This window comes from Ovis canadensis, chromosome 12 (assembly GCF_042477335.2).
Source record: "Ovis canadensis isolate MfBH-ARS-UI-01 breed Bighorn chromosome 12, ARS-UI_OviCan_v2, whole genome shotgun sequence".
In the NCBI taxonomy this organism is placed as follows: domain Eukaryota; kingdom Metazoa; phylum Chordata; class Mammalia; order Artiodactyla; family Bovidae; genus Ovis; species Ovis canadensis.
In genome coordinates, this window is record NC_091256.1 from 81,485,400 (window position 1) to 81,509,283 (window position 23,884).

Sequence of the window (23,884 nt, forward strand, 5' to 3'; positions counted from 1 at the left end):
GCTAAGTGGCTAAGCACAGCACAGTTGGGGCTGATTATCAAAAACAAAAAAGAGACCAACAAAAAACCCAACTGCCACTCCTGAAGAGCCAGGAGCAAAAGCAGGGCATTGCACCCGCAATCTGCACTGAACAGAGGTGGGCATTTAAAAGTGAGCTCTGCAGACGTGGTCCCGAAAACTTCCTTGAAAAAATCTCTGGTACCACAATTCTGTGGGAACCCAGAGAAGTTTTTCCCTACCTTGAGCGGATACAAATAACACTCCCCCCTCCCCGCCGCCCCCCCCCCCCCTTTTTAACAGTAACTGCAGTGCTTGCTTGCTAAGTCGCTTCAGTCGTGTTCGACTCTGTGAGACCCTATTGACTGCAGCCCGCCAGGTTCTGTCCCAGGGATTCTCCAGGCAAGAATACTGGAGTGGGTTGCCATGCCCTCCTGCAGGGGATCTTCCCCACCCAGGGATCTAACCGACGTCTCTTCAGTCTCCTGCATTGGCAGGGGTGGGGTGTGTTTCTTTACTATTAGCGCCACCTGGGAAACCCAACTGCAGTGAACCCTCCCATCATCTTTAATCAAGCTGTTTTCAGTTCTTAGTGAATTTCCTGTCTCTTGAACACCCAAGTCGGCTGTTTCGCCCTACTCAGAAATGGCTGCGCCGGCTTCACAGGCTCTGCGCATGCTTCCTGAACACAATTTGGCGCCGAGACAATTCGGCGACTTTTGCAGCGCAAGATGGGGACTTGGCCGCGGGCAAGATCGAGCTTCCCGGCATGCTTTGCAGTCGGGCCGCGAGGCCCCGCGTCTAGTCATGGGGAGCCCCTGGTGCTTGACGCCGCCAAATCGGCCGTAGAGGTGGACGTCGTGACCGGGAGCCGCAGAGTGGAAAGATGGAAGCGTGGCGCTGTGTGAGGAGGGGCTACGGCCGCTGTGTGGTGGGGAGAGGCCGGTCAGTAGGGCTGGGTGGCGGGAGGGAAGAGGGAGGGGCGGGCGGCCCGGGGGCGGGAGCGGGCGGCCCGGGGGAACCGGGGCGGGGCGGGCTGGGGTGTCGGGGTTGGAAGCGGAAGAGGGTCCGGGCCGCGATGCCGCCAGGACAGACCTCTGGAGACCCTGAGGGATAGGTAAACCCGGCGCGCGGCCCGCGCAGCGCGGGCCCGAAGCGCCGAACGCGTCGGCCGAGGGCCAGGCTCGTGCTTCCCCTGGCCGGGCTGGCCTCGGAGCCCCGGCCCACTTCCCGTGACCCAGCCCGAACCTCCGGGTGCCCGGCCTCCTCCCCCAGCCCCGCAGAGCCCCGGGCGGGGAGCTGCGGGTCAGCTAGCGAGGCCGCCGTTCGCCGCGGGTTCTGGGCGGCCTGACCCCGCGGGAGGCGCGCGCCTGGTGCACACGCCCAGGGGCCGCTCTGTTGGTGTGTGGATGCCTCGCAAACTTCCCTTCCCCTCCCCTGGGATCCCAACCTTTTACTATGATTGCCAAATTCTCGTTCCACATCGATACTACCGGATAATTTACTTGTGAAATTGACTTATCTTTGAATAAAAAGCACTTCAAGAGGTGCTGCCCACATTAGCGCCTTTCTAAGTAGTATCCACGAGTTGCTGGCTTTGATACATTGATTTTTTTTTTCTGATACACTTTAAAGTAAATGCTTAGGTATTATTTAATTGTGTACCATATGAAACTGACTGGTGTATTATCACACGTGGGAAATACAGCACCGTCTTAGTTTTTACATCAGTTACGGGGATCAGGTTTTGACTCCTGTAGTTTGGGACGTTACTGTTCGTAGGCAGCGTTTCCTGAGTACCAGCTGTGTGCCACGCACTGTGCTAGGCACTTGGGAAGAGACCCAGATTAAAAGGAATTAGGGTGCTCTGGCCCCAAAGGAGCCCATCAATTTAAGAGAAAATAAAAAGTCTATATAAGTAACTACAAATACAGTGAATAAGTTTTGTAGTACAAATATTATATTAGAATACGGTAGCTTATTGGGATGGAAAGTGTATGGCTTTTCTCCAAATCTCAATGGCTTTCAGACTTGTCACAAAACAGGATAGACTTACCCATGTCATGCCTTTAAAAGTTTACAATTATGTTGAGTTTAGAGAGCAATTTGAGAAAGAGTAAACTGCTCAATAAATTTATATAAAAATGTAAATGCTGGTGAAACAAATATAAAAAGTCAAGTAACAGGAAATACAATTTAAACAAAATTCCTTGGTGATGAAAGTGGACATTATTGACACTGACTTGGAAATATAGCTTTAATGAATTCTGGAGGACAGGAGGAGTCTTTCTCAGGATTGCAGCTATTTGCCAGAATAGTGTTTTAGTGCTTGAGTTGCATTGTTTTATAAGAGAGCCTGAGGGCAATATATCTATTCAAAATAATGATAACACTATTTCGGAGACATTTTTCATGATAGAGCCTATCATATAATTGGTATCAGATAATTGGTGCTATTGGGTTTGGAGTGTTGGTGAATTTCTAGTAAGTAATTCTTTTTCATTTCCCTCAAGGAGGAGTGAGCTTAAAAGAGAAAAAAGTAGCATGGAAAAATAAATTATGTACTGATTAGCAGGAGAGGTAGGTAGTTTCGTGAAATAGTGATAGGCTTTTGTTTTCTTAGCTATAAAGATGTTTGGAAAATAAAACCTTGGTATAAAAAGGTTGTTCAGAAACATATTTTTACTCCAAACCCAGGTTAGAGAGATTCACTTTTATTATAGTAAGCTTCTGTGTTCTATATTTAAGTATTATGTGTGTTGTGGGTTTTATTTGTCCATTAGGTTTTATTAGATGCTAGAAAGCTACTCAGTACAGATTGGTGATTGGTTTATCTCTCAGTTGAATTGTGTGGACTTTTAGAAGTTTATCTGGTACTTGGGGAGGCTGGTGGATTCTCTGTTAAGTGTTTAGAATACCATTCATAGTTGTTTAGGGAGCATTTTGAGGTATTGCCACAAGAAGTGAAATCCTTCAGGTTGAGAAGTCCGATTTTAAATATTAGACATTACCTTCCCTTGAGGAAACAGATTTAGATTCTGTGTGCTATATAGCTGAACAAAAAGTGGTGCCTCAAGGAGTGTATTTATTTCTTTTAGATACCCCATGTTACCCTACCACCAGAAGAGTCTGGGCAGAGACTGGACTACACCGTGGGAGAATCTGCAAAAGTGTTGCTGGAACAGACATATTTCTAGTTGTATGAGGTGGCCTGGACATTATTCTCGCGCTCCTTACCCATACTTCAGTAGTAGGCATTTCTCACTAAATTGGAGACCACCTTGTTTGTTTGAGTCTAGAGCTCCATTTCAGTACTGGAACTGGAGGCCTGACAGCCTGAGCCAGACTTCTTTGATTCATCTCTCTAGTTACATCATGAACTCTGAGGGAGATGAGCCTTCATCAAAACGAAGAAAACACCAAGGTAAAGGTGACATTTATCTTGGTGCAGAAATAGACATAAGCCATAGCATAATTGAAACTTTTCATAGTTAATCTTTAAGAAAACCTCCTGCAGGTTTTAGAGGTGTTTGGTGTTTTATTTTTAACCAGTACTTTTCTGTTAGGAAAACGGAAATTATTTTTTTTAATTAAGTCTTTTAAAAAAAATCTTCAATTAATTGTGTATTTCTGGCAGTAAAAATAAAAGTCACTCTTCATATAAAGTTGGAAAACAATGGAGAACCAGATGGAAACATTAAGAATAATTTTAAAATTCAGTGTTTTGGAAACAAAGATTCTTAGATTTCTTAGAAATTGATAACATGTATTCTTGAGATTTCACAGATATATTAAAAAACATTATGTTTTCATTTTTAATGTGTTATAAGACGAAAGAATTTCCTTAAATAGAAACAATCATAAGTGAAAAATATTTTCTTACGGAATCTGATTTTAGCTTATTAAATTTATATTTCTCATGATGGGTCTTTAGACATAATCGAAAGTCTTTGGGAAGTTTATCTTTTAACTACATCTTATTCAACTTTAAGACAGTTTTTTCTAGCTATCTTGGTTATTTCTATTTTTCTCCTGTTCTTTTTACTCTCAGCAATTCACCAGACTCTCTGTGCTTCCAGCCCTGCCCTCCTCCAAAAGGATACATGAGTAGTCTAAGTAAATTTGGAATTGTCATTCTTACTGAGCTACGGTTGTCGATGAAGATCATTCCTCTGAAAATACTTAGAAATAGGCTGTGTGGGTGTTAACTGGCAGGGAGCGGACATAAGTTTGTCGAAGAAAGGTGTTCAGAGCGAGTCTCACCTGGGAGTAAGAGCTAGATTAGTTAGAACTCTTCTAAGTAGGACTTCTACTACACATTTAAGTAGAAATTCTAATTACTCAGAAGTGGCAATCTATTTGTATAGCGCTTAACCACCAATGTGTTTGTAAACAAGTATTTGAACGATTGAAAGGTACATTTAGAATCATTAAAGTTAGGTTCCTAAGAACAACCCATCATCTGAGGCTGTATGAGGACATGAGATGGCTGCTCATTCATGGAATCATTGTTCATCAGGTTAATACACTCCGCTTCTGTTTAGCCTTTTGTAAATCTGGTGGGCTCTCTGGTGGAGACGTGGTGTAGTGACCCCAGGCATGGGCTTAGGAAACACTCCTGCGCTCATTCTGCTCCACCACTAACTGTGTGAGTTTGGACAGGTTACGAACCTCTCTGCTCCTTGGTTTCCTAGTGTAAAATAATGCCTGCTTTGAAAGCCTGTGGAGGATGAAGTGAGACATATTCAAAGTGCCTAACACATTGCTGGCTTCATAGTAGGTACTCAGAAAATCCTGGTGGTGTTGTTTTCCCTTTAATGGATGGGGAATTACATTTACAGACCGATAAACTTTGATTGCAACCTGACTCTCTATATGTCCGTTCTTCCTAGGTTTTGTGAATAAGGAAAATGCTCTTCGTTAAGCCATATTTGTGACTTCTGATATTTCACTAATACTACTTTTCAATCAAGAGAACAGCATTGCTAACTTGCCTGTCACTTTAAAGTGGTGTTTGAAGGATTTGTGTGACCCAATTATGACCTTTTAATTAGGCACCCTAGAAACCCAATCAGGCCTAATTGCTTGCTTTTTTTGACTCATCTGTCTTCTCTGCTGTGACCACCTTGTTCCTCCTGACATGGAAGGTATATAAACTTTCGTAGTGTGCATTTATGTTGTGAAGTCTGTGAAAGCCAAAGACTGTCCACTCTCTCAGTAGTTTTCAAATTGTCTTCCATGGAACCCAAGCATTCGAACAAATTTCTGTATGTTCATTCAAAGCAAATGTGGACAAATGAAATGTGTTTACCCCGTCATCCCAGCCCCAGCCTACCAGGTGTTGATGGTCAGGACATGAAAAATAATGCCAAAGAGCTATACAGACTGTAGAAGTCTGAAAGCTACTGTATTGATTTGATCATCTTGTGGTCTTGGTTATTTAAAAAAATGGAATTGCCAAGAGAGTTGGTTTAAACTCTTAATTGCCAGGACTATACAAATCTTTATGCTTTTATATGCCATTAAATATACATATTTTATAAGAAAGCATGAATGGATTTAATGTAGCGGTGCCACCAGGGTAGTGCTGTAAGTTTGTGATGATAGCTAACATTTTGTTGTATGACTAGAACCCTCTCCATCTCATTTACATAAAAAGATTTAATGATTTGTGGCTAAAACTGTAGACAGTCCCTAATTTATGAGGGAATTATGTTCTCAATAATCTGTTCTTAAGAATCAGTTCTGTTTTCCTCATAGAAACTATGTTAAAATTTCAGAGTAGCTGTGCAGAGTCAGTATCAGTAGCTTTAGTTCTGGCCTTTAGGGGTTCAGTTCAGTCGCTCAGTCATCTCCGACCGTTTGCGACACCGTGAACCGCAGCACGCCAGGCCTCCCTGTCCATCACCAGCTCCCAGAGTTCACCCAAACTCATGTCCATTGAATCAGTGACGCCATCCAACCATCTCATCCTCTGTTGTCCCCTTCTCCTTCTACACTCAGTCTTTCCCAGCATCAGGGTCTTTTCCAATGAGTAGCTCTTCGCATCAGGAAGCCAAAGTGTTGGAGTTTCAGCTTCAACATCAGTCCTTCCAAAGAACACCCAGGACTGATCTCCTTTAGAATGGACTGGTTGGATCTCCTTGCAGTCCAAGGGACTCTCAAGAGTCTTCTCCAACACCATAGTTCAAAAGCATCAATTCTGTGCTCAACTTTCTTTCTAGTCGGCCTCTCACATCCATACATGACCACTGGAAAAACCAAAGCCTTGACTAGACGGACCTTTGTTGACAAAGTAATGTCTCTGCTTTTTAATATGCTATCTAGGTTGGTCATAACTTTTTTCCAAGGAGTAAGCGTCTTTTAATTTCATGGCTGCAATCACCATCTGCAGTGATTTTGGAGCCCCCCCCCCCCAAATAAAGGCCTTTAGGAGTAGGATTCCCCATATTCAGTGAAGGATAAGGGATAGTTTCCTTCTCTTTCCTGGGCATAGGATAAGCACTGGGCTAAATTATGTGATAGTTGAATACTTTTCTTAAATTGGTTTTCTTTCCTTCATCATTTTTCACCTTTCTCCTCAGGCTCCTAGGACCACAACTCCCCTGTTCCACTCAGACCTCGCTGTTCATAAAAATTACCTTCTTCTGTCCTCTGGTCAGACTTCCTGTTCCTTCAGTGCAGCAGATATCAGTGCAACAGATATCAGCTTTTAGATTAAAGTCACTTAAAATTTTTACTTCATTAACATTTCTAGAGTGTACTGATACTTTTTTTTCTTTCACCTTTTTTGAGCTATAACTGATATTACCAGCAGTCTAAGTTCAAGGTGAACAGCATAATGATTTAGCTTACTACATCATGGAAGGATTACCACAATAAGTTTTATGAACCTCCATCATCCCAAAGAGACACAAAAGAAAGGGGAAAGAAATATTTTGTATGTAATGTGAGCTTTTAGAATTTACTCTCTTAACAACCTTCATATAGAACATGCTACAGTGTTAATTAAATTTGCCATGTTGTGCATCACATCCCTATTACTTATTTATCTTATAACTGAAAGTTTGTACCTTTTGACTGCCTGCAGCTAGTTCCCCCACCCCTCTAGAGTGTGTTGATATTCTGTCAATATATCATAATTGCAGAAGATTGGGAAAAATCTTTCACAGTCCTTCCTATCAGAGATAATTACTCTTAAAAATAGTGGTATATTTCCTTGTAGTCTTTTCCCCCCCATGTTTAGAATACTCTTCCTCAGTTTATTTTTTATTTAATTTTTAATTGGAGAAATTTAGGGATTCTAAGGAGAAGGCAATGGCAACCCACTCCAGTACTCTTGCCTGAAAAATCCCATGGATAGAGGAGCCTGGTAGGCTGAGTCCTTGGGGTCTCGAAGAGTCGGACACAACTGAGCAACTTCAGTTTCCCTTTTCACTTTCATGCATTGGAGAAGGAAATGGCAACCCACTCCAGTGTTCTTGCCTGAAGAATCCCAGGGACAGGGAACCTGGTGGGCTGCCGTCTGTGGGGTTGCACAGAGTTGGACATGACTGGAGCAACTTAGTAGCAGCAGCAGCAGCAGGGATTCTAAATCAGTGAAATGAAAGCCTTACAGGAAAAGGGAGATATCTAGGGCTGAGATTTTCTCATATCATCTAATTGTGCTTGAAAGTCCATCTTCAAATCTTTTTGTTTCCCAAGTTCATCCCATTTCTTGTTTTTCCCTTCTTTTAAGCTTATAGATTCTCTAAAAAGTTCCACGTTTGTCTTTATGGCTTTCATGACAGTAAGAGTATTCTCTTTATTGATGGGGAGAGGAAGATCGAAGGAGTATGTGTGTTGCGTATGAGTATTTATACATATATATGGTACTGTGTTTATGTATCTATAGATACATATATGTATGTGTGTATATATGTATTTTTTTAAGTAATCATGTCCAAATCAAAGCCGGCTTATAATTTCAGAATCTCTTGCTGTTTCATCTTGTTCTCAATACTTTTTCAGTGTGCGTGGTATCTTTGCAGAATATAAACTGTCACACATTCCCGATTGTTGCATGCTAAGTTTGTCAATCAGGAATTATCATTCACTAGCATTGTATAGCTGTGTTACATTTAACTTCTGCTTTGGCGTGCATTAAAAATAGTTCTTTTATTTCGTTAGCATTCTTCCAGTAAATACTGCTTCCATTTACTGTCATTTTATACCCTTCATTCACGTCTAAACCAGATTTCTCAGATGAATTGTCTCAGGAACATAGTTAAGCATTTGATGATCTTGTCATACTAGTAGACGAAAAAATGCAATGTGAAATTATCTTGTTGAAAGACCAGCTGTGCCATACAAGTATATTGTCCTGGCTGTGAAGTTGCTGAGCATGTCTGTGGCACATCCATGTCATAACCATGGGGAAGTGAGAAGCCATGACCCCGTGTAGTCTTAGCTTTGTTGACACACACTCAGAGCCTCCAGAATGACTTCCTGAACCCTCTTAAACATGTTTGTGCCTCTTGGATCAGGCAGTGTATCATTTCATGGTCTTTGTAAACAATTTGACAACCACTTCTAGTCATGAGGTGCTACAGTATCATTTTCTAGGGGAAAACATTCTGTTCATTGCTTATAAGAATTTTTTAAAGGCAAAAAATACTTAACATGCAGGAAAATATATGATCTGTTTTTTATTAATTCTTTGTATTTTGTCTAATATATTTTAACAGGCACAATACAGCGGCATTGGGAATATATATGTAACCATAATAAAGAAAACACGAAGATCCTAGGAGACGAAAATGTTGATCCCATATGTGAAGACAGTGAGAACAAGTTTGACTTTTCAGTGATGTCCTATAATATACTTTCACAAGATTTACTGGAAGACAATTCACACCTTTATAAACACTGCCGGCGGCCGGTATTACACTGGAGTTTTAGGTTTCCCAATATTCTGAAAGAAATTAAACACTTTGATGCAGATGTAAGTGTAAAATATCATCAGAATTCTTCATATAAGGAAAAGTTGGATTCATTTCTGAACTAAATGGTTTTTTATCCCTTTTGTGTGTGAAGTGAGAAGGGAAGGCGTATATAGTTATAGGTGAATTCCCTAGCAGTCCAGTGGCTAGAACTCTGTGCTTAACATGCCCAAGGCTCGAGTTCCATTCCTGGTCGGGGAACTAAGATCCATCCCATAAGCCACAGTGTGGCCCCCACCCCAAATTTTTTTTAATAGATAAGATGATGAAACAGCTTTGTTTTTTTTTTTTTTGAAACAGCTTTGAATAGGGTATTATAACTTTGGAGGCATAACTTGCTAATGGTTGTTGATATAAATGATTATATAACTTTTCAGAAGAGATCCAAAAAGTTTTAAGTATCAATCAGTTTTGAGACAGGGGCTGGTACCATATTAAGTATTCAGTAAATGCTTCCTTTGACTGAAAATTTTAATAATCATGCAAAAATTAATTTAGATGATAGCATTCAAAAGACTAGAAGGATTTAGTATGAATGAACTTGTAAATTCAGGAAAAATATTCCAGCATATAAATTATATTAACATTGATTTTAATCATGTGCTCCCAGATAGCTTTCTTAAAAATAATAAATAATGTTAACATTGACCAGCATATAAATTATAAATATTTCCTTTGGGGAATACCAGTTTTGGATAATAAGAGGGATTCATGTGAGTAAAGGTCATGGTTTTGGGGACTGATCAAATTTGGAGACGTTAATTTGATAGATTTATACAAGAAAAAATTATTTCAGGTTTCATCAGGTTTTAAATATTTTAGAAACCTCATTTTAAAACAAAAGCACCAGAAAATTCATATTTGTATTTTTGTGTGTTAATTCAAGCCATTTTTTCTTCTAAGGTACTTTGTTTACAAGAAGTTCAAGAAGATCATTATGGAACCGAGATCAGGCCAAGTTTGGAATCATTGGGTACAAATGTAACTTTTATTTTAGCCAGATTTACTTAATGAGTTGTTAAAACATACCTTGCTAACAAAGGTGTGTGGTATATTTGAACTAAAAATCTTAATTTTGAAAAACAGCTTAATACCCATTTTAAGAGTTCAAGAAAAGATTGAAGTATTTCAAATGGGAACTTTTGTGTTGATACATATTTTAATTCAAGTGGAAAGGTATGCAAGAATCTCTTCATAGCTACATTTCTAGTCTTTGCCCATGGCAACCCACTCCAGTGTTCTTGCCTGGAGAATCCCAGGGACGGGGGAGTCTGGTGGGCTGCCGTCTATGGGGTCACACACAGTCGGACACGACTGAAGCAACTTAGCAGCAGCGACAGCAGCAGACTCCTAAGATTCTGAGTTCCGTGAGATTAGGGACCATTGTATCTAGTTCATCATTTTATAACACCTATGTCCGCGGTGCCTAATTGAATGAATACCTTTAGAAACAGGTCATCTCTGAGAAATGCTGCCTACGTTGCCTTCATTCATTCAGCACGTATGTTTTTGAGTGTCTACACCATGCACTATTGAAGGCAGTGGGGATACAGCAGTGAGCAGAACAGATAACAGGTCTCTATCCTTGCGGAGCATACGTGCTGGTGGAGAAAGGCCAAGAATAAATTGAACGAACAAGTAAATAGTACCTCAGGTAATGAGAGTTTTCTGGAGAAAAACATAGGAAGGGGGATATGGGTCAGTTTTCAGTTTTAAACAAAATGACTGGAGAAAGCAACTTTTGAGTAAAGACCTAAAGGAGGTGAAGGAACAAGTGGTGGCTGGAGCATTCCAGCTGGTGGAGATGGCTAAGAGAAGGCTGGAGTGCCTTGAGGCAAGAGAAACTGCCTTGTGTGGAGTGGAACAAGCAGGGAAGAGTTAGAGGCCAAAAGGTAAGAGATCTGGGCTCGGGAGAGAGGGGACAGATTACTGTAAGGTCGTTGTCTTTGCCTTGACTCTGACTTTTGTTAGGATGGACATGAGAGTGTGATAACATACACGTATGTGACACTGCAGTCTGCCGGTAAAAAAAAATCTGTTTGACCCAGATGTAGACTTTTTTGATTCCAACACTTTTTAACATCCTTCCTTATTAATACACTTTGGTAAACGTTGTCCAGGCTTCTGTGGTGCTCAGAGGGCAAAGCATCTGCCTGCCATGGGGGAGACCCAGGTTTGATCCGTGAGTCGGGAATATCTCCTAGAGACAGAAATGGCACCCCACTCCAATATTCTTGCCTGGAAAATCCCACAGACAGGGGAGCCTGGTAGGCTACAGTCCATGGGGTGTCAAAGAGTCGGACACGGCTGAGACTTCGCTCGCAAACATTGTCCAAAAATTAGAATTTTGTTTTGCCATATTTATTATTTTTTGCAAGTGTGGCAAAACACAGTTCTGTTTCTTTCATATATATATTAAAAAACAGTCATCTTTGTTAAGAATTTTTTTCTTTCTTACAGGTTATCACTGTGAATACAAGATGCGGACAGGAAGGAAACCTGATGGCTGTGCCATTTGCTTCAAACATTCCAAATTTTCACTCTTATCAGTGAACCCAGTGGAATTCTACCGCCGTGATGTTCCTCTATTGGACAGAGACAATGTTGGATTAGTGTTGCTCTTGCAACCCAAGATTCCAAGTGCTGCCTCCCCTGCCATCTGTGTAGCTAACACACATCTGTTGTATAATCCAAGGCGAGGTGACATTAAACTGACCCAATTGGCAATGCTTCTGGCAGAGATTTCCAGTGTTGCCCATCAGAAAGACGGCAGCTTCTGCCCCATTGTTATGTGTGGGGACTTCAATTCTGTTCCTGGTTCTCCACTCTATAGTTTTATTAAGGAAGGAAAATTGAATTATGAAGGACTCGCCATAGGAAAGGTAAGGCATTCCTTCTTACTAGGAGGTGGGTGTGAGTCTCTGTCTTCATTGTAAAGCGAGGACAGAGCTTTACCTTGTAAACTCATCCCAGAGCTGTTTGAAAACCTCAGATGAACCAGTACCCTCACTTTACCAGGCTGCAGTGATGATCCATAGCTACTCATAAGTAATTATATTCACTGGATTTAATTCACTTTTCCATCTATTTGTGACAGCATTCTGCTTGGAGGAAGTAGGAGCCAACAAAAAATTCAGAATGGGGCTGATGAAGGAAAATAAAACCTTTGACAGACATGAGTGCTTCATAAATAAGGAACTACTCACAGGTGCAGAATAGCGTTTTGAATGCCGGATGTTGGCAAAAGAGTTGGAAAAACAGTAATTTAATATTTGCTTATTATATAAATTTTCCTTTACATAAGGATAAATATTTCAGTTCTTTAGCTGAGTATAATTTATCCCATGTTTTTATTTTTTTTGTTCTTCTGCTTAGTTCAGATCATTTCCTCTTCAGTACATTTAACCAAAATAAGCCCTTACCACTGAGTTTTGGATGATAGTTTAAAATTTTGTGAGTTGATCTTTCTTAGTATTTTATATATCAGGAACTATAATGCAGGTAGTAAAAAAAGGAGGAGCAGTATTAGTCCAAAGCTATAGATCATTTAGATTTCCAAATTTGAGAAAAACATGCATAGGAAAAGATTACCATTTTTATGGAAGTAATAATGTTTTCTGGACTGTATTTGAGCAAAATTTTACAAGCATGAATGATATAATGAATAAAGGATAATATTTACCATTCTTGGATTTCCTTTTATTTTAAGAAACAAACTTTTCAGTACATAATTTAAAATCTATTTACCTAAGATACCTGTTGAAATTTTGTTTAGGTATCTGGCCAGGAACAGTCTTCACGGGGACAAAGAATTTTATCTATTCCAATTTGGCCCCCAAACCTAGGTATCTCACAGAACTGTGTGTATGAGGTACAGCAGGTACCAAAAGTAGAAAAGCCAGGTAAGTGTTTGCAATCCATTTTGGCAGTCTTCTTGATAATAGTGTTCCCTTTGAAGGCATAAAACTAAATTTTTAAAGGGATAACATCTCAGAGATGAATATTCATATATAAAAGCATAGAGTTGTTCACTTTTTTTTTTCCCAAGAACTCTGATTACCTTTTTGAAAATCAACTTCCAAAATTACTTTTGCATGAATTACTTGCATGTTGCTTTGGACATGTTTGTGTTTTATTTTTGCTAATTCTGGAGACCACCATAATACAGATTCTGGGATGAACCATTTAACGAGGCATCTATCTAAACTAGAATGCCTTAAATACTGTTCCGAGAGTGAAAATAGAGCAAGACACTGATAGTATTAATAAGCTTCTCTTTGTTCTTACAGATGGTGATCTGACGCAAACAGAGCTGGACAAAGCAGAGGTCCTGGAAACAGCTGAAAAGTGAGTTCTGGAAAGCAGCAGTAGACATTTGCTGACTCTAGTTGAGTGAAGAAACCATTCCTCAAAAATCACTTGGTTAAAAAGCTGATGATAATTTGTGCTGGTGAAGAACGCTGGCTCTTAAGTCAAGCAGACCTGAATTCTTACCCTAACTTTGCTGCTCTTTAGCTGTGTGATTTTAAGAAATCTAACATTTTTAAAAGGTTCAGTTTCTTTATAATTTGGGTTGTTGTGAGAACTATATGAGACAAATCATGTAAAACTCAGTGTTTGACATACAGTAAGTACTTAAGCATTGTTGTTTATAGAAACAATTTGTCCATGGACCTGAACCCACTAACATTTATTGCTATTATGTATTTAAACAAAGGTGAAGATCACAGAAAAATATCTTTCAGATTTCAAGAGACTCTTTAGCCTCCTTTAACTGCTTACTGGCTCTCAAAAATAAATCTATAGGAGAATTGATCCAAAAAAAGAATATGGCTGTAGAAAAGATAATTACCTAAACTTATCTCTTAAACTACAGGGAAAGGTTGTCATAGGTAGCCAGGTAAAGATGCCTGGATTTCTTTTTATTAAAGAATCATGGATGCTTAGGGCTGTGATTGAAAAACATATATTTAATACAACAGGATGGAGACTTACATTTATGTCTTAGGAGATTCTCAAAATGTCTTGATTATTTCATAGTATGACTCTTCTATAGCTTTGACTTTTGTTTTAACATTTAAATTTCAGAATCACCTCTCATTTTTGTCTGCCTTCTTCTCAGTCTTATTATATTTTGTATCTCTTGTTTTGGGAAAATATATATAAGAACTAGTAAGAAAAGAGCAATTTTTAAAAATTAAAATTTATTTTAAAATTTTAAACCTTTTACAGTAGAAACTTCCCTGAGTGAGATTATTAAAAAGGCTACTCTTATTAGCAAATACTTAGTTTTGAGTAATTCTAAAATCTTTTTATAACAAAATAGTGTATAAGAAAAGCTACTTATATCTTTAAAATAGTGTCTTTATATGCATACTTGTATCTGAAAACTAAAATGTTAGTAGTAAGAACTGTTTGCAGTAGACCTATTTTACATTTAATAATATTGTAAATATAAGTCCTCAGACATAAAAAGTTTCTAAAACTTGGCAGTAGAGCGATTTGAAGCAATTACCTGTACTTATTGACCTATGAGCTCTTTAAAATCAGGGTAACATCTTTATCAGTGTATCCTTAGCACTTAAGAAGAGATAGTGCCTGGGACTTAGGAGATGTTTGATAAATGTGAACAAAAAATTTCTTTTAAATTTTGTTTTGTTTCGTGACTTAAAATATCCTTAAAAAGTTCATGATGTGTTAATGGGGATGATTTTTAAATCTTTTGCCTGTGACATCATGTGTATTTGAAGAATGGGGTAAATGTAAGCCATTATATAGAAGCTGTTTTAAGATGCAGTACAAAATTATCTCACATACCATAGCAAGGATAACCATGGAAAAATATGGCCCCTCTGACATCAAAAGTCTGTCAGTTCTAAATAGTATTCCTAAAGGCCACTTTCTTTCTTAGGAGCAGCAAAAAACTTACAAATTGTTTTAGAATATGTGTTCATTAGTAAGTGGAGGCTCTCAAATATGTTATAATTAATTTTTAAAATCACATTAGTATGTTAATTATTGAGCTCCCTCACCCCACCCCACATATTATACCCCTGTTAATGGATTTTGGATATCACTACATGAATAAAGAAATGTGAGATTGTGATATGGTCTAATTTAATATTGTCCTAATGTCTGATTTTGTCTGGAAATTTGAAAAAGTGCTTTAAGTAGGAGGAATTATAAAAATCATTAAAACCTTGATGGATGCTACTCTTTTTTTCCCTTCAATTTAGGTTATCTTCAAATTTACAGCACCATTTCAGCTTGTCATCTGTTTATTCACATTATTTTCCTGACACTGGAATCCCAGAAGTGACCACCTGTCATTCCCGAAGTGCCATAACTGTGGATTATATTTTCTATTCTGCTGAAAAGGAAGGTGTTGCTGAGCAGCCAGGTAAAGAATGCATGTCATCTTAAATACTGCTTGAGAACACAGTAACTAAAAACTTCAGGGCTGAAGCTGAGAAAGCCAAACATCTGTATGAAGTTCTCAATTTAGAAATTAAAAATATTTTAAAACTGGTAATATATTTGGCAGATTGGTAATATATCTGAGTAAATCAGTGTATCACTTGCAAAAGATGGAGGCAGTGAAATACCTCAGAGCAGATTCCCCGTGAATTACGTCCTCAGCTGCAGCCTCCAATCCCAGCCAGCTTCTGAGTTACTTTTGAGATCTTTGATATTGCCTTTGGCCTTTATTCACAAGTTTGTTGTCTTTCTTGCGACAGCAGCATCATGCAGTTTTGCACTTAAACTTTACTAAGGTCTGCCGCCTTCACTGTAGGGCCTTGCCTGCCTGCCAACAGCTGACAGTTTGTCATGCTGACCCTGGAATATTGGTTCTTTCTGGAAAGAGAAGTCTGAAAAGTGTGTTTTCAAAAAGCAAAGGTGATAAAACACTTTCCCTTGTATGATTCATTGAAAACAAGGTATTAAATATTGGTCAAAGGATTTAACGTGGAGAAGAAAGTGAGGTTTAACGTAGTGAAAGTGGAGTTGCTCGGTCGTCTCTGACTCTTTAACAACCCCATGGACTAGTCCATCAGGCTCTTCTGTCCATGGGATTCTCCAGGCAACAATACTGGAGTGGGTTGTTGTTCCCTTTTCCAGGGGATCTCGGAAAAGACCCAGGGATTGAACCTGGGTCTCCTGCATTGCAGGCAGATTCTTTACACCAGGGAACCAGGAGTCAAAAAAGTATTCAGAAAACTGAAAATCCTAAATGTGGGCAGCTATTTTGTTTTCTGATTTTCCTCTTTTTTCTCTTCCTTTTTATTTTTTTCAATGCTACTTTTCTTTCCCAGTTTTCCTTTCTGTTTTTTTCTTTCTCTCCAAAAATAACCTTACTAGTAACACTCAGGAGATGGCCAACTCCTCTCCATTTAGATCAACTCTACAAAATAACCTTGCTGCTTTGAATTTGTAATTTAGTTCTGGTAGTTGTCATACTATATATACCCACTAGATGGCGGGAGTGTGCCGTGGACCAGCATCTCCAATGTTAACATGAAGAGCCTGTCTTTTATTCCACTTCTGTGGGTACTGACTCTCTGGGACCAAATTATACTAATTTATTCTGCAGTCACTTAATAAATGTCCTACTTAGATGTGGCTTAGTCTTTCAGTTTTATACAATTACAGAAAAGTTGATGGGGGAATTTCTTAGGTAGTTGGCAATCTCAAATTACTGTTAACATTCTTACGTGTTACATTGATATTTTCTTCTAAAGATTATTTGTAGAACTTGAAATTTTAAAAATCTGAAATAGGAAAACAAACATCTGAGACTGCTGTTTGTTTGAGAGTTATAATTAGGTTGCTGCTGCTGCTGCTAAGTCGCTTCAGTCGTGTCCGACTGTGCGACCCCATAGACGGCCTCCTACCAGGCTCCTCTGTCCCTGGGATTCTCCAGGCAAGAACACTGGAGTGGGTTGCCATGTCCTTCTCCAATGCATGAAAGTGAAGTCGATCAGTCGTGTCTGATTCTTAGTGACCCCATGAAACTGCAGCCTACCAGGCTCCCCCGTCCATGGGATTTTCCAGGCAAGAGTACTAGAGTGGGATGCCATTGCCTTCTCTCCATAATTAGGTTATAACTCAATAAAAAGCTAACCATATTTTAAACTGTTTCATATTAGATTTCCAGGGCAGTGTCAAATTACATATCATTTTTTCTTGTTTTAAAGACTTCTGTAGTCAATTCACAACCTGTTGTTTCTCTAAATATGTATGTGCTTTTTTAATGTAGGAGCTGAAGTTGCTTTGGTTGGTGGCTTGAAACTTCTAGCCAGACTGTCACTTCTTACAGAACAAGACTTATGGACTGTTAATGGACTTCCAAATGAAAATAACTCTTCAGATCATTTGCCTTTATTGGCTAAATTCAGACTTGAACTCTGACTCTTGATTACATATATACTTTGCTTTCCTGTCCGCCACCCCCCCCCAAAGAATGTAAAGTTGTTCTTAAGAGTTTGCATGTTTATTTATTTTTACGCTATGAAATTTCTGAAGAGGTTTATGTTAAATGTTTGAAACAGGTAACAGAAGAAACAAGTTTACACTTTTCTTTTTTAATAATGAAAAAATATTTTCCTGACAAGTGAGATCTAAATGCTGTTCATTGCAAAAAAAGTTGTAAATATTTATTCTAAATCCTAGTAAAATTGACAGTGATTTTTAAATACGGCGCAACTTCTTTAGTTCTCTTAAGAAAAAATTTTGTGTTTTTAGCAAGCTTTACAGTGGATCCAAAATATCTTTTGAGTTCTTGCAAACCACAACTCATTCCCTTCCAGAAGGCCTGATTTCATCACAAGGATCATGTCTGTTGAGTCTTAACTCATTCATCTCAGAAATCATTGGGTTGTTCACAATATCTAACCGTTTTAGTCTGTCTTTGATGGGGCTTGACAGTGCTTTTTAGAACTGTACAAATTGCTTAATCCCTTTTATTACCATCCTGAGCCATGCAATGTGCCTGCATTTTATGGGGAAAATGTAGGTCACCATAACTAGTAGGCTGAGGTGTTTTGGACAAGCCCACTCTCCATCCTATAGTGGACTGTACAGGGTGCCTGAGAGAGCAGGGACTGGGGTCATGCCTTGGGTTTCCCTAGTAATTTTTTTTTTTTTTAGTTTGAAGAAAAGATTCTGGATTGAAGGAAAGATTTTACTTTACTTAACCAATCCTGTAGAAATTTACTTTATTAGGAAACTTGTATTTGGAACAAAGTGGCAGCTATAAGATTCTTTTTATTTGCCTCAGAAATAAGAGGAAGCCAGCAGAACTCTAGAGGGGAGATAGCAACTTGGAGACCTAAGACTCTTTGATAGTTGATGTTAACTGTTTGGTGTAACTGTTGTCGTTTCTATAATGTTTGGGTTTTTGTCTTTTTTTTTTTTTTTTATCATGATTCAGTAGTGTGAGATGGTGCTGGTCTTTTTTATAAAGCGGTTAAGAGTGGGTCTGAAAAATCCTGCAGTTGGCTCTTAGTGAGTGTTTGAACCAAACATTTTAAAACCTAAGGGAAAATTTACTCTTTTCTAGAATTGGGATCAAAGAACTATGTCCATTTTTACTAAGTAATTTTATATTGAATTATGCTGAATTATAAAAGTTTTTTATAGTGGGTTTTCTGAATATAACTCTTCATTTTAAATTAGCAGCAGTAGTTACTTTATAAGCTCGGACTTTTTCTACTGAAGTATATTTACTACAGTTATTAAAAAATAAACCAGATAAATACCCCCCCCAAGCATGTGGGTTATAAGGATTTCCCTAGTAAAAGTTATAGTGTTATAGAAATACTTCTGTTTATTGTGTCACTTTTTTTAACTTAACAGTATTAACCATATAGTTCTAGGATTTTCCACATTTTGTAGTAACAGTTTTCAAAGTATTACATGTTCTGATTAGCAGATATTGTCATCAGCAAATGATAACAGCAGATAGTATATTTATCCCTTTTAGTATTAGGGAAAGAAAAATGAAGATTCATGGATAACTGTGTTGTGTTGTATGAATTTGTTAACAACTACTTTATATATAGCTATTCTTGGTAAACGAACATCCCTGAAAACCTCTGAAAACTTAATTTTTTGTATCCTGATTAATATATTGTGATTTTAGGCCCTTTTCATGTGTGTCACTTTGAATTAATCCCATAAAATTGCTTTCTGCTTTACCTTATAGAATGAAGTATTATTATGTGTGCTGGAGGCCAAGGAGTCCTTTGTAACTTTCTCACAGGCTTTTAAAGCTCCACTAAAATTAACTGTCCACTTGTCTTTACTTTGTTTGATCAGAAGAGTTAGTAACTGTTGGAGCCTTGTATTTACCTGCCAAAAGCAATTAAATTTGGTTAACTGCCGAAACCAAATCTCCCTGTCTCACCTGCTGTGCTATCCAGGTTTTAAATGGAAAGGGATACATTGCAGAATTGCAGTAATGAAATTTTGATTTTACTCTAGCTTTTGTTATCAGTAGGTGTGTTTAAAATTATCTTTAAGTTAGAGATCCAGAGTTCAAAGGGTTGGAAAAACATTCACTTTGTCAAGTCATTTGCACTTCGTCCATGTAAGTTACCTAATAAATTATTGTACTAGTACATTTGTGCCTGAAGGTTTTGTGGCAGATGAAGTAAGCTGTGTAACTCACTTGTTGCCTTGGGTGATGCCAAAATAGAAGGAAGCCAATAAGTGAATTAAGATACACCAAAATAGAGATAAATTTAATACAGAATCTGAAAATTGTGGAAGAAGACAAGGGTGAGAGTGAAATTAGTTTACTAGAACAAGTATATAATAAGAATAAGGAAAAAAATCATACCATTTATATTTTCAGAAGGAAAACAATCCTTGAGTTTCCAGGATGATTTTATTGAAAGTCCCATGCTGTGTATAAACATACAAGTGATGAGAAAAACATTAAATTGAAACATGCACTTATCTGGCATTCTCTAAAATACCATTATACAAGTTTTCATTTACTTAGAAAAATACCCACTAAAACAGTCACAGTTTTTCTTAAGAGATCTAAAAAAAAATGTATTGGCCAGAACAAAGTCCAAGAGAATAAACAAGATTCTGAATTGTATGTCAAAAAAACTGTACAAGGTTGTACATAAAACTAGAGCTTACAAAAGCCTCGGGTATAGTAAGAATACGGAATTAAGATCTCCAAAGTTCTATTTACCAATATCTATTAATAAAATCCTTATGAAATAACTGACTTAGAAAAAGTGAAATGCTCATGATTTCAGAGTATATAGAAAATACTAAATATCACTTTCTGAAATAAAAGTGTACTCAAAACAGCACAACATGTAGTCTAGAATCAAGATTTCTGTCATTCATTTAAACTTTGCATGTATTATCACAATGGCTTAAGCATAAAATTTCTTTTGCATTAACTTTTTTAAAAACTAGATTTTAAATCATTTCATGGTTTTTATCTTTTGAATTATAACCAGATTTAAAATAAATTCTGTGGGGTAAATTATGTCATTTTTTTTCTTACCTTATTATCAGTTCACTAGAATGTAAGAGTTTGGTACTTTTCTTGTGTCTTTTAGAAATTAACATATTCCATAGGCAATAAAAATAGAGTAACAACTAAGAACATTTTGACTTATTTTCATGTTTCTGTTGACTAACTCTTGCTTTGGGGAAATGAATCTTAAAGTCAAGAAGTGAGTGTGGAAGAAATCAGGTTACTAATTGAATCTTCAAGCCAGTTGGCAGTTTTAAGGCTTAGACATCAGCATATTAGAAACAGATTGTATTCCTAATTCCTTCCCCCATTCTGTGGGAGACAAGGATATGCAAATATTGACACTTCATATTTTAGACTGGACAGTACTTAATACTTGGAAAATCCTATTCCAAGCCCTTAGAATGACTGCAGTATTATATCAATACTATAAGTAGTCTACTTATTGGATATAATAAACTTTCAGATTGATAAACATGATTATATTTCATCTAGAGAGCTAAGTCTGTATTTTAGAATGAAAATGAAATGATTCGCAGACTACTCCAAACATCTAAATACATGTGGCCAGGAGGCTGCAAATGGGTTTGTCTTGAGAAGGTTAAAATAACTCATTTTCAATTCTGCTGATAGTACTATTCTCAAAAGTGGTTAAGTCCTGAATGTGTTTAACTGTTTTAATCTAATCTGAGACGTAGATTGGACTGACTTGGTCCTTTTTCATGTAAAGGACATTCGACTTCTTTTTTCAAGGAAAGTACTTTCCATTAATAACACCAATAGTGAGCTCAGCTGCACATGGCTGAAGGATAGAGTCTTTTTCCTTCCTGTGTCGCCCTCAGAGGTAAAGAATCTGAGTGAGCAGATTCTTATTTTTTTACTCCCTTCCCAAAATCACCTTCAGGTCAAGAAAGCCAGAGAGGGAGGCCCCAAGACTGAAATAACACTTTTGTTGACTAACAGACTTCTACTTAAAATACGCTTTTTGGTCTCATGAGTTGGCATGGTTGCTAAGATCAAACAAGTGAAGTCGAAGCTGTACTCCTGATAACACACGGACTTGGTATGCCAGTTATTCTGTGTGGTCTGCAGCAGAAGTTCACTGTAACTATGCAGGCCAGATACTCATACCCTGCCCCATGGAGAGCATCACGCTTTAAGGTGTAACACCATACCCGAAGGCTTTTCCGTTTAAAAAACAGGTTCTGCTTCTCCAATTCACTGCATTTCCCAATACCAGTTCTAAACATCACGAAGTGGTACCTAAAAACGGTACTGGCAAAGAATCACATCATGCCGTGTTTGGTCTTAATATAAGACATCAGAACACCTACCTACCAACAGTGAGTCCTTCAGAACCAAGGCCTGACTCGGAGTTTAAAACTCAGGTGAAATGTGAACAGAAAGGTTATCTAGTTCTCAAAACCTACTGATTCTCTCTCGGCCTCTGTCTGAGGGTGTTATTGTCAGAGGTAATCGCAATACTGCTGAATTTGGGTAACAGTACATGAACTCATGTGCTTTTCACTGGAGTCTGCAAAGTTTAAATGTTAGTGACAGAACACAGACTGGCTTCTGAGCGTGCTTTTTTGTTTTGTTTTGAAAGAACAAAAGCTGCTGTCAGTGAATGCTGTAAGAAAGATTAAGAAAGTAGTAACTCCAAGATCCTGAAAATGATTTCCCGTATTGCCAGAAGAATTTCAGTGCTCTTTAAGTAAAACACTTGCATATAATACCTAAAATCTCATCACGTGTGCACCAGGAAAAAAATTTCCAAACCTTGTGGAGATCCCCATGGGAAATACTGGGGAAACAATACAAATAGAATTAAAAAAACAACCCACCATTACGTTTGCATATCTGATGTCAAGATGCTGAGGTAATATTGACTGCTTAAAAAAAAACCCCACCAATCTTTGCCTCTGTTATTGCTGAGAAAGACATTAATACTGATTGAGTTACCTTACTGTATCAAAAGTGGGAGGGGGGAGGGCTTCATGAACATGGACTACTAGTGAGGCATAATGTTCAAAGCAAGTAAAAGAAAGTAGGTAAATGGGAAAATATAAAAAACTACAGTTATGGTCTTAGCCTTTCTATCTGGAGTGAGGGGGACAGTCCAACCCCAGTGGGGTCTATCACAGCCTTTTCATGGTTGTCCCTTCATGAAATTTTTTGTTTGTTTGTTACCAGCCACTCAGAGTCTACTTCCAAGTGAATCCTTAAAAATAAAATTCCCCAGTTCTCAATAAATAGTTGCAGTTCCTCCTGAAGATGCTGGGTAAAGTGCAGAGAGAAGCACCATAGAAGCCCTGTGGCTGTGGTACGGCCAGCCTAAATCCGGATCTGATAGCCCACTTCGTTCAGAGTGCTGACGTCAGCCACCTTCTTTTCAGGCAGTGCAGGCCTACAGGTAAAAGAAAGATGGTTGGGGAGAGGGGAGGGGGTACAGAAAGATCATTTAGCCTTGTTGTCAGGGCCCTCTACCCTTTCGGTGTTTCCACACACACAGTACACCCCACCCCGTCCCCCACCACATGCCAGGCCTAGCTCCCAACTCTGCTTCTTGTTCTGAAGTCTGCCTTTATAAGTTTTAAGGAGCCTTTTAACAGGTTTTCAAGGTAGAGTTCGAAACAAAATGTATAGGTTGCTGAATGAGTTGGTTTAGCTTCAAGCCTGAATTTGGTCACACTAACTTCTGACACGTATCTGTAACCCTTGCAAGAATCTGAAGTTCGAATACAACAGAACCAAGCACCTGAACCAAATTCTCCTAGAAACCTTGGCTTCCTCAGTGCCCTGGGGAAGCCCAGCACCTCCAAGATGTCTGGGGTGACTCAGGTTCTAGTAGACATTCTCCGTCTCTATTCCAGGCTTGAGGGTATAAATTTAGGATGAATCTTTCAGAATTCATCTGAAAAAGCATGTCCATGTGGAAAATCATTCCAAGCCAAATCACCTCTCTTCCCTAAATGTAATATGTTTTCTCATGTACTTTGCAGTATGACACTGCACTCAAGCATTTACGGGAGACATACGAGAAAGTACTTCAAGCTGGGGGAAGAAGTCCTTCAGAAGCGCATCGTCTGTCTACGTTAAAGCTACTTCGTGGGAGACTTCCCGACATAAGATCATGCCTAAGCATTCTCAGGATTTATCTCACAATGTTTTTCTCCATTTTAAAAACGAGTGGGTAGCCATTCCCTCCTCCAGGGGATCTTCCCAACTCAGGGATTGAACATGGGTCTCCTGCATTGAAGGCAGATTCTTTACCATCTGAGTCATCGGGAAGCCATTAACTCACTAGTTAGCAGCTGATTCAGACACGATGCTAGTAATGGTGTTGCATTATTAGCATGCGGAATAGGAACAAGTTCAAGCAAGTGCTCCAGAATCCTTTCAG

General features: G+C 38.5%; 2 protein-coding genes across 6 annotated transcripts in view; one reads left to right on the forward strand and one right to left on the reverse strand.

The window, feature by feature from the left end:
* The first annotated feature begins 542 nt into the window (after window positions 1-542).
* On the forward strand, window positions 543-20,607 carry ANGEL2 (angel homolog 2). 5 transcript variants are annotated; one of them, XM_069544959.1, is made up of 10 exons: window positions 991-1,114; window positions 3,096-3,421; window positions 4,890-5,144; window positions 8,724-8,980; window positions 9,882-9,951; window positions 11,439-11,860; window positions 12,754-12,880; window positions 13,268-13,325; window positions 15,215-15,378; window positions 17,236-20,607. In XM_069544959.1, exons 3-10 carry the CDS (start codon window positions 5,138-5,140, stop codon window positions 17,385-17,387), a joined length of 1,257 nt encoding a protein of 418 aa, XP_069401060.1. In that variant the 5' UTR covers window positions 991-1,114; window positions 3,096-3,421; window positions 4,890-5,137; the 3' UTR covers window positions 17,388-20,607. The 5 variants fall into 5 exon arrangements, with proteins under 5 accessions (XP_069401057.1, XP_069401061.1, XP_069401056.1 ...); XM_069544956.1 differs by lacking the exons at window positions 991-1,114; window positions 4,890-5,144 and adding an exon at window positions 543-942; XM_069544955.1 differs by lacking the exons at window positions 991-1,114; window positions 4,890-5,144 and adding an exon at window positions 714-901.
* VASH2 (vasohibin 2) overlaps window positions 19,848-23,884 on the reverse strand; it is a 41,335-nt gene continuing 37,298 nt past the window's right edge. The window contains exon 8 of the mRNA XM_069544961.1: window positions 19,848-22,888. Coding sequence (XP_069401062.1) covers window positions 22,816-22,888 — 73 coding nt within the window. The 3' untranslated portion in view covers window positions 19,848-22,815. The remainder of the gene's footprint in view (window positions 22,889-23,884) is intronic.